This window comes from Enhydra lutris, unplaced genomic scaffold, assembly GCF_002288905.1.
Source record: "Enhydra lutris kenyoni isolate GAN:26980312 unplaced genomic scaffold, ASM228890v2 scaffoldscaffold64, whole genome shotgun sequence".
Lineage (NCBI taxonomy): Eukaryota > Metazoa > Chordata > Mammalia > Carnivora > Mustelidae > Enhydra > Enhydra lutris.
The window spans coordinates 8,440,244-8,450,951 of NW_019154148.1; the positions used below are offsets into that span (position 1 = coordinate 8,440,244).

Here is a 10,708-nt window from a genome sequence, read left to right on the forward strand (position 1 = left end):
CCCATTCTCAGATTCCCCACTCCCTTGAGGCTCCAGGCTCCTTCTTCAAAACTCGCCCAAGGCAATCCTAGCATCTCCAGCTCATTGACTGAGGCCCCCATTGTGTCCAAACTTCCGGAGTCATTAGAATAAGCTCCGGGTGTTCTTGGCAGGACTTTAGGTCTTGAGTCATGTGAAATGCTCCCATATCAATCAACTCGCTGCCCCATATTAGATATCCTACCCCCATCAGTACCCTTAAGATCCATTCCTGCATGTGCTCCCCTAGGTCCTGTGGTTAGACCTGTCCTGCAACGTTTTGGGGGGACTGAACTATTTCCTCCTAGATCACGGATTGTGATTCACTGCTGAGGCTAGGCTGAGACCCAATTCTAGTTGCTGGTCCGGAGGCAACGAGCGGAGGGGATCTCAAGAGAGTGATTAGCATCATTTCATAAGACACTGAGCCCAGGTGAGATCTCTGCATGGCCTCCAGGCAAAACGAGGCTACTTTTCTTTATCAAGGGGGAAGGGAGCACCAGCTGCTGGCCAGGAGGATTCAGGGGCTCTAGAGCTCCAGATTCTTAGGTATGTCCACCCAAACATCCCCATGATCCCCTCAGGATCCTATCCTCCCTCGCTACCCCTCCAACCCCTGGTTGGATGCCCTGACTTTATAGCACAGGAGAATTGTTGAGGAAGATGGGTCTTGTTTGCAACTCTGCTGCCCTTTCGATTCCTTCGTGGGCCTCATTGTCAGCATGCTCTGCTTCCTTATGTTGCTTCAGGAGACTTTCTGGCTTTCATATCATGGGCTTCGTTGACGGGGCTCACCTGAGCCTGATGTTTTTTCTGGAAAGTTTCTAAAGCAGGTATAGAAAAATAGCCACCTCCATAATCCTTGTAGCTACAGCTGCCTTCCTTTCGAGTGCCAAAGCCACTTCATAAGCCCAGCTCTCCCTTCAACTTCTATCTCATTCCAATCTACCAAAGGTAAGAGTCTTACACTCCGGGACCAGAGGGGATAACACCAGTCCACTGGCCAATGGTGGTGAGAGGTCACATAGACTCCTATTCCCACAGTCTCCCTTCTAGGGCTACTTCCCACTGTTTTAGCTTGCATTCCCGTAAAAGCAGAGCCTGAGCCTAGAACGTGGGTGCAGCTCATTTTGGTAGATGAATCCAGGAAATGGGAGAGAGGGAGTGAGGAGAATGACACAGGGCAGAAGGAAAATTCAACACTGTTTATTTTGGCTCCTGTCCCTTATGGGCTGAAGGCATTCACTCACCGCACTCCAGCCTAGGCCTGCTGGGTTGAGAGAGCTCCTGAGGCTGAGGAGAAAGCCATAGTAGATGCTGGAAATGAGGCACTGCCAGTGTCCACGGAGTCATCTACCCTAGCTGGGGTCAGAGTGGGCTGATCAGGCAGAACCAAAAGTTCCAAAACATCTAGTACACCTTCCTTGCCTTAGAGGGGATCAGAAATCTGGGACAATGCCAAAGGCCAAACACCATTGGCTCCCTGGGACTCAGGTGTCTGCCTCTGTAGACCTCTGTGCATTCTAGAAATATGTGGAGCAGGCCCACTCAGTGTTCTACACTGAGATACAGGAAAAAAACAATGAAAAGCCCTACAGAGCATACGTCCTAGTGGTGCGGGATAGGGGTGTGGAGGAGACTGACAATAAAACAGACAGCATGCCACGGTTACAGATGTTAGAAAACAAAACAGGAAAGGAGGATCCGTTGTCCGGCTTTGGTTGGGATGGGGGAGAAGACGGACTCCTTTAAACAGAGTCATTAGGGAAAACCTCATTGAAAAGGTGACACTGAAGCAGACACCTGAAGGAAGTGAAGAGTGAGTAAAATCAGCCAGACACTGAGGAATGCGGAGGGAGGAGGGAAATAGTGCCTAGGAGCTCGCAGTGCCTTGGAAGCCAGCAGAAGACAGTGTTTCCAAGAGGAGGAGCAGGAAATGCGGCTGATGGACCAAGACGGAGGATGGAGAATTGGCCAAAGTCACTAACACTGGAAGATGATGGCATCTGTGAGGAGAGCAGGCTGGGGGGAGTGGAGGGTGAGACACCTAAACTAGAGAAGGATTAAGAGCAAAGAGGGAGGGGAGGAATTGAGGACAGCGAATACAAGTAACTTTTTGGAGATTAGTTACAAAGGGAAGCAGAGAAATGGGGCAGTAGCTGCAAAGTCTTGTCGGGTCAAGAAAGGACAGGTTTACCAAGATGGAAGATCTATCAGGTTCTCTACTCCCATTTCCCTTCATCTTCCCTCTGGCTGTCGACAAATCTGTGGCCTTTTTGACCTCCCTCTTCAAGCCCAAAAATATTTTTGCAAAGCTCTGATCCTCAGAGAGTTCTGAGCTGTAGGAGGGGAAAGCCACAAAGAGTCCTTTGTTCCTGCTTTCTGCCCTGTCACATCCCTCCCTGGGGCTATGAGCTTGGCTGCCTCCGTCAGGGGGTGAAATTCCACAGCAGAAAGAACAAAGTCAGATATCTCAAAATATCATCCTGCTCCATTTATTTCGGGCCCTTTAGCCACTTGGATGCCTTTCGCTAAACATGGGGCTGACTGCCTGCCTGCTGCTGGTCTAGCATGCCCGATTACTCTAAACTATTTATTTTCAAGGAGTCTGGCCAAAGCAATATTCCCTAAACTTTAAGCATTCTTGGATCACCATTATGATTTTGGCTATTTTCCCATACCTCATACAGTTTTTACTCCATGTTTTTACATAAAGCACTTTCCTTGAAATTTTGTTGTTATGGTGGTGGTAAAATTCGCCTAACATAAAACTCACTAAAGCGTACAATTCGGGGGCGCCTGGGTGGCTCAAGTGGGTTAAAGCCTCTGCCTTCGGTTCAGGTCATGATCCCAGGGTCCTGGGATTGAGCCCCGGATGGGGCTCTCTGCTCAGCAGGGAGCCTGCTTCCTCCTCTCTCTCTGTTTCTGTCTACTTGTGATCTCCATCTGTCAAATAAATAAAATCTTTTTTTTAAAAAAGCGTACAATTCAGTGGCTTTTAGAACATTCACAATGTTGTGCCACCATTACCAAACAGTTCCAAAACCTTTTTCATCACTCTAAAAGGGAACCCTTCACCTGCGAAGCAGTCCCTCCTTCCTTCCCACTCCCCCCAGTCCTTGGTAACCACCAGCCTGCTTCCTCTCTCTATGGATTTGCCTATTATGGATATTTTATTTAAACAGAATCATGTAGGGGTGTCCTGGCTCAGTAGGCTGAGCATCTGCCTTTGGCTCAGGTCATGATCCCAGAGTCCTGGGATCGAACCCCGCATTGGGCTCCCTCCTCAGTGGAGAGTCTGCTTCTCCCTCTCCCTCTGGCCCTCCCCATGTCCTGCTCATGTAGTCTTTAAAAAAGATAAAAATAAACAGAAACATGAAATTCATGATCCTTTGTGTCTAGCTTCTTTCACTTGTCTGGTTTCTCCACTAGTCCCTTCTCTTGGGTTTGATTTTTTTCTAGTCTATCATTTTGATTCCCTTCTCATTTCCTTTTCTGTGTATATTTTTTCTTATTTTATTTTAAAGATTTTATTTACTTATTTTTTATGATTTAGTTGAAATAGAGAGAAAGCAGAAGGGGGGAGGGGCAGAGTGAGAGGGAGAAGCAGACTCCCTGCTTGAGGGTGGTGGGGAGGCTCAATCCCAGGACCCCGAGATCATGATCTAAGCCAAAGGCAGCTGCTTAGCTGACTGAACCACTCAGATGCCCCAAGATTTTATTTTTATGTAGTCTCTACTCCCAATGCAGGGCTCAAACTCCTGAGATCAAGAGTCACTTGCTCTTCCAACTAAGCCCGCCAGGCCTCCCTGCTTTCCTAGTTGTTTTAAAAGGGGAATTTATTTCACCCTCATAACTATTTTAAGTACTTTAATCTATGTTAATGTAAATATATATTTATTAAAATACAAAAAAGCACTGCAAAGAAGAAATGTTTCTCAACTTTGTGTCTAACGACATGTTTTGTGTTGTTTTGCTGCTTGAATAAGGCCACAATTTCACACAAAGTAGTTGTTTAGTAATCCCTAGTTTACTCCTGAAACAAAATTGGGCTGAGGAAGGAGACCCACTTCTCTCACAACTGTCATATGGCCCTCAGGAGATGGGTCCCCCCCACCCCAGGTCTCAAGTTTCAGTGGATGCAGAAATGCACTGTCTCTATTCCAGGGAACAGGTTAGATATTGCAAGGACAAGCGTCATCACAAGTACAATACAATCCCCAAAGTACCTTATGTAATACCTCGTGGTATTACAACGGAGGTTGGGGAAACGGGCTCCCCACGTCCTGGGAAAGAACACTGATCCAGAAGGGATCTAAGAGGATATCAAAATCAGACACCTGCAACAAGGAAGGAGTGAAGCAACCAGCAGGTGACAGCCACATGTCAGCTCAGGAAACTGCTGGCTGGACAGAATGGAGGTCCAGGTGGTGGCCAAGTCTCTTTTTCAGAACACAGGATATCTGGATATTTAATGTGAAATCTCCGAATTCTTAAGTGTTGGCAACGAATGCAAAATTTTTAAGCAACGTGGGTGGAGCAAATCCTATCTGTGTACAGGTTTTGCCCTGGAGAGTGCTTGTTTGTACTCTGGGGGAGACTGCGGAGGAGAAAAAGGCCTGTAATAGAGAAGCGACTCCCCAAATACCACACAGCCAGATGGGAGCGGCTGCGCTCACGTTCGAGAAAGCCCAGTCAAACTTACTGACTCTGGACTGAGGCTGAAACCCCTCCCGCCCGCGCCGCGCCTCTAAGTCAGGGGGAGCCAGGAGCAAGGTCCCCGACCCCGTCCGCCTGCCCGCCTCACCGCACCCTCCATCACCGAGCGCCCAAGCTTTCGTGGCCTCCCCGACTTGGTCCTCGGTCGCTTGGGACAAGAATGCCACTGCCTGCCCCCCGCTAGCCGTCCTCGCGCCCCTTCCCCTCTCCGCGGCAAGTCCGGCTCCCACCCCGCGTTCCCAGCGAGCGGGCCGCGCACACACCTTCCGCCAAGGCCCTATCGCGCCCTCCCGAGCCCGGCTGCTGGCTGAGTCACCCGTCCACAGTGGTCACTAAGTGACGGTCCCTACCCGCGAGTCGGGAGCCCTGGACAGGCCCACTCCGCCGCCCACAAACGCGCCCCGACAAGGAGCGAAGTGCGCGTGCGCCGCCCGGGCTTTATTGAGTCACCGCGACTCCAGAGCGCGCGGCTCGATCATGAGCACGCCGCTCGCGCCTTCGCGTTTGCGCATCTTCCTCTGCCAGGCGCGCGCCGCCGTCGTCGGGTTGGCCTCGGTGTCCAGCTTCTTCTCCAGCAGGTGCATGCGCGCCGTGGTCTCAGTCAGCATGTCCATGAGCAGTTCCTGCTGCAACTTCAAGTAGTTGTTCTCCTCCAGCAACACCTGGCTCTTGACCCGCGGCACCGGCGGCTCCCAGCCCGAGATGGTCGGCGGGGACAGCGGCGGCCCCGACCGCAGGGGGAGCCCCTCGGCTGTCCAGCGGCCGCCGCGGAACACGAAGTCCTCGTCGCTCAGGCGCGTGCGCGGCGCGCCGTAGCTGAGGCCCAGCTCGGCCTGGCGCGTCCGGTGGTCCAGCAGGTAGAAGGTGGACATGGAGGAGATGCGGCGCAGCGGCGGGCGCCGCGGCGAGAAGCGCCGCGAGAAGTGGTCGACCCAGAACTGCCTCAACTGCTCCCACAGGCGGCCGGCGTGGCCCGACGCCGGGCACCTGAAGGCCTCCAGGGCGAGGGCCGAGTGGGTCTTGTCGGGCGTGTGGGTGCCCGGTGCCGAGCCTCGAGGACGTGGGCGACCGGGGCTACGCCTTTGCCTCCGGAGCCCCGGTGTCCAGAATGATGAAGGCGAGCCAGGGGCACTGCTGGGGAGCAAGAGTCCGGGTGAGCAGCCTGCTTGGACAGGCTGTCCCGTTAAACCGCGAGGACCGGTGGACAGAGCTTAGCTTTGAGGCTGGCGCCAGGGCTAACCAGCTGCTGGTCGCCGAGGAGCCCATCCCTGCACGCTGCCGCTGACAGTAGTCTCTGAAACGACCTTTCCCAAAGACCGCTCTAGGTCAGGCGCAGGGGATGCATTTGCCGATGAAATACCGCATCCCTGTCTTTCTGAGCCTTGGGCGGGCTGCTGGAAGGGATCATGGGCCCAGGAGAGGGGAACGGTGGAGCCGCTACTTAAAAGTTGAGCTGGGCTTTGCTGGATGAATTGGGGGTAGATAAGAGAGAGAGCCTCTAGGCAGAGTTAAGAGCCAGGCACAGCCTGAATGTCCCAGATGTGAGGAAGAGCTTGGAGTAGGGCTGGTGTGTGGGACTCGGCTGGGAATACAAGAGGAAGCCAGAAAGGAGACCAGGGCCTAAACTTCTTCCTGGTACTACTGCATTACAAAGCCAGGGCTAGCTCTGGATTCAGAAAAGTATTCAGTAGGGTGTGTAAAATAGCCAGTGGCATAACGGGCTGTGGGCCAGGCCTGGTCTGGGCAGGGGTTCTTAGTCTGTGCCCACCCTCAAGATGCTACTGGTCCATCTTGGAACGCAGATGTGTGTGTAGATGACAGTAGTTCAGTATATTCAGTGACATCCTAGGGGCACGTGCCACGGACTAGGACCTATGCTTAGGATTCGAGGTCATAGCGGTTAGGTAGACTACTTGTGACTTTTCTCACAAGCAGACTACATCCTCAAGGAAGCTGAAGGACAGATAACAAGTCTCATTCTTTGTCTCCCCCAAAACCTGAAAGTGCTGACTCTATTCTATGGGAAAAGGACTATATGTTTTCTCTTAAATTCCTCTTCTCCCCCTTGGAAGGTGAAAAGGGAAAGAACACTCTGTCATGCCTACATCAATCCAGTACATGCATATTCCTCTTGCACATAGCTAGGCTGAGCGGATGGTACTATCCTCTAGATCTGACTCAGGGCGACATCTCTGAAACCCCAAAGAGGACCCAAGAGGGTGCAGCCAGGCCCACACTTAATGCTGCATCTTCCTAGAGGGCCTTTTCCCAGGAAACCTCACTGCAAGTTGTGCCTCACCTGGAGGGTGTGTTGGAGGTGCTGAGCTGCTGTCCCAGGCCTGGCCCCATCTCTGAACCCCTCAGCTGCTGTCCACCAGCTATGACTCACAATGCCTCCAGGCCGGACTAGCCCAGGACAGAAGGGGTGCCCAGAGTCTAGCTATATAACAGACTCTGGGCTCTTGGCTCTCCCCATATTCATTCAACACATGTATTGAGTGTTTGCTGTGTTCCAGGTACAGCTCTGCAGAGCCGGAGATAGGAATTTGATGTAAGGGAACGAACAAGGTAGTCCTTCCTGAAGTTTACCTATGGTGTCATGGGTCAGGTTCCCAGAAGCAGAGCCAGAGATGAGAATTCTTGTTTGAATGATTTACTGAGGAAGTGCTCTCAGGAGAAGGGTGTGAGGGAAACAGGACAGGGCAGGGAAGCAAACAAAAACAAGCAGGAGAGTGGCCTCAAGTGGAAACTAGCTTCAGACCCGTCCCACAGGTAACTGCATAAATTACACCACAGAGTTAGGCCCCCTTGCCACAGGAATGCCAGTCTTTCTCACCCTCTCCCTTCTCTCCCGCCCCTCATTTCCCATCAGTTACTGGCAGGGCAGCTGTGAGCTGTCAGCCAACACTTAAGGCACACATGGGGTGGGTGCATCACCAGGAAAAGGGATCTGGGGCCCCAAATGCATAGAGGAGGGAGGAAGAGAATAAATAATAAAAATAAATAGAAGGGGCCCCTGAATGACTCAGTAGGTTAAGTTTCTGCCTTTGGCTCAGGCTCTGGGTTCTGGTATCAAGCCCTCTGTCTTGGGCTCTCTGCTCAGCGGGAAGTCTGCTTCTCCCTCTGCCTCTGCCCCCCCCCCCAACCAGGCTCTTCTCTCTCAAATGAATAAATGAAGTCTTTAAAAAATGAAAATAAATAAATGAATAAGAATTTGACTTTGATATGCACAATAAAAAAATAGAGAAATACAGAAAGTGACGTTAGCACGTGGTATTCAGTGAAGGTGCCTGACATTCAGGCTAAGACCTAAAAGATGAGGGGACTACAGGAAGATTGGGGGCTGGAGGCAGAAATGAAATGGGCCTGTTGGAGGGACAAGCATCTTGTGTTGAGAAAATGGGAGGTAAGGTAGTCAACCGTACCTGCCAAGCACATCAGGTTGACTGCCGTCACCTCAGCTTGGCATTCCTGACCCCAGAGGCCTTCCCAGTTAATTCAGCATGGCCCTCCAAGGAGTCAGAGCCAGCTCCAGAGGAGCTCATATCCCAGAGTAGAGCCAGGTGTATTTGTAGCACCGCCTCCTGGGAAATTTTTTTCTTGAACAGTCTTTGAAGGTATCACTGACTGGGGCACCTGGCTGGCTCAGTCAGAAGAGCATGCAGCTCAGTTTTGGAGTTGTGAGTTCAAGCCCCATGTTGGGTGTAGAGATTACTTGAAAAAATAAAATCTTCTTTTTAAGAGTTTATTTATTTGAGAGAAAGGGAGAGCTCAAGTGATCTAGCAATGGGGAGGGGCTAGGACAAGCAGACTCTGCTCTGAACACGGAGTCCAACACAGGGCTCGATCCCATGACCCTGAGATGACAACCTGAGCCGAAACCAAGAGTCGGAGGCCCAACCAACTGAGCCACACAGGTGCCCCCCCAAAAGTAAAACCTGAAAAAAAAAAAGCTTTTTTTTGAAATTTAATTGACAATAAATAACCTTTATTTCAAAGAAATTTTAAGTAACGGGTGTCTGGGTGGCTCAGTTGGTTGGGTGGCTGCCTTTGGCTCAGGTCATGATCTCAGGGTTCTGGGATCAAGCCCCATGTCAGGCTCCTTGCTCAATGGGGAGCCTGCTTCTCCCTCACCCTCTGCCTGCCGCTCTGCCTACTTGTGCTCTCTCTCTCAAATAAATTAAAAAAAAATTTTTTTAAGATTTTTTATAATTTATTTATTTCACAAACAGAGATCACAAGTAGGCAGAGAGACAGGCCAGGAGAGAAGGGGAAGCAGGCTCCCTGCTGAGCAGAAAGCCTGATGCAGGGCTCAATCCCAGGATCCTGAGATCATGACCTGAGCCGAAGGCAGAGGCTTAACCCACTGAACCACTCAGGTGCCCCTAAAAAAATTTTTTTTAAGTAAGCTGTATGCCCAGTGTGGGGCTTGAACTCATGACCTTGAGATCAAGAGTCACAGGCTGTACCATGCTTTACCAACTGAGCCAGCCAGGCACCCCATAAACAACGTATTTATAATGTACAATTTGGTATGTCTTTATAACTTGATGTATGAAATCATCACCCAAATCAAGATAATGAAGACATCCATTACCTTCAGAAATTTTCTCAGCACTCATCACTACATAATCGTTCACATTTTCTAGAGTTTTATATAAATAGAATAATTTAGTATGTCCTTTTTTGGGCACCAACTTCTTGCAGCATAATTGAGATTTATCCATGGGGTCGCATTCATCAACAATTTCCTATTGATGAGTATTTCCCATTGTATGGAAATACCACAGTTTGTTTTCACATCTATTTGATGGAAAATTGGGTTGTTTCCAGTTTGGGGGCTTTTACGAATAAAGCTATTATGAATGTATATGTAGAAGTCTTGGTGCAACCATATGCTTTCATTTCTCTTGAATAAACACTTAGGAGTGGAATGGCTCGGTCATATGGTAGGTGTGTGTTTACCTCTTTACGAAGCTACTGGACTTTTTCTAGAATGGTTGCACCCCATTCCCAACAGCCATGAAAGAGTTTCTGTTCTTCCCCATACTTGTCAACACTTTGTATGGTAAACCTTTTTAATTCTTGTCATTCTAGTGGGTATGTCTAAATTGTGGTTTTAATATTTCCATAATGTCTAATGATGTTGGCAGTGTCTTCATGTGCTTCTTTGTAACCCTCTTTGTAAATTAAGGTCTTTTGCCATTCTTTCTTCTTTTTTTAACTGGATTGTTTGTCTTTTTGAGTATAAGGAGTTCTGTAATGCTAGATAAAAGTGGATATGTGAATATGATGGATATGTTTTGCAAATATTTTCTCCCATTCTGTGGATTTGCCTTTCAAAGTGAAAGTTCTTAATTTTGATAAAATCCAGCTTATCAATTTTCTGTCCTGTAGTTCCTGCTTTTTGTTTCATATCTAGGAAGTCTTTGCCAAATCTAAGGTCACTAAGATTTTCTCCTCTGTTTTCTTCTAGAAGTTACATGGTTTTAGCTTTACATTTAGGTCTGTGCTACATTTTGAGTTAATTTTTAAAAAATATTTTATTTATGGGAAAGAGAGAGAGGGCATGAGTGGGTGGGGGGGCGGGTCAGAGGCAGAGGGAGAAGCAGACTCCCCAGCTCACTGACATGGGGATGGATCCCAGGACCCTGAGATCATGACTGGATCTGAAGGCAGACACTTAACCAACTGAGCCACCCCAGTGCCCCTTGAGTTAATTTTTTGAAGATTAACTTCTTAATCTTCAAGTGGGAAGGGCAGAGGGAAAGGGAGAGAGAATCAGAAGCATACTCCGCACTGAACTCGGAGCCTGACATGGGGCTTGATCTCATGGCCCTGAGATCACGACCTGAGCTGAAAGCAAGAGTTGGATGCTTAACTGACTACACTAACCAGTTGCCCCTTTTTGAGTTAATTTTTGTTTATAGTGTGAGGTGAGAGTTGATTTTTTTTTTCATACAGATGTCCA

At 49.4% G+C, this 10,708-nt stretch overlaps 1 protein-coding gene across 1 annotated transcript; it reads right to left on the reverse strand.

The window, feature by feature from the left end:
* Positions 1-5,183: 5,183 nt before the first annotated feature.
* LOC111158852 (chibby family member 3) lies at positions 5,184-7,086 on the reverse strand. Its single transcript, XM_022521136.1, has 2 exons — positions 7,037-7,086; positions 5,184-5,871 (listed from the first exon to the last, which is right to left on the reverse strand). Exons 1-2 carry the CDS (start codon positions 7,084-7,086, stop codon positions 5,184-5,186), a joined length of 738 nt encoding a protein of 245 aa, XP_022376844.1.
* Positions 7,087-10,708: the final 3,622 nt, after the last annotated feature.

Excerpts from the sequence above, each read along its gene's own strand:
- LOC111158852 (XM_022521136.1), bottom strand. The coding sequence starts at position 7,086 with ATGGGGCCAGGCCTGGGACAGCAGCTCAGCACCTCCAACACACCCTCC. Across the intron at positions 5,872-7,036 it reads ACCTCCAACACACCCTCCAG|CAGTGCCCCTGGCTCGCCTT; the intron begins GTGAGGCACAAC and ends CTTGCTCCCCAG.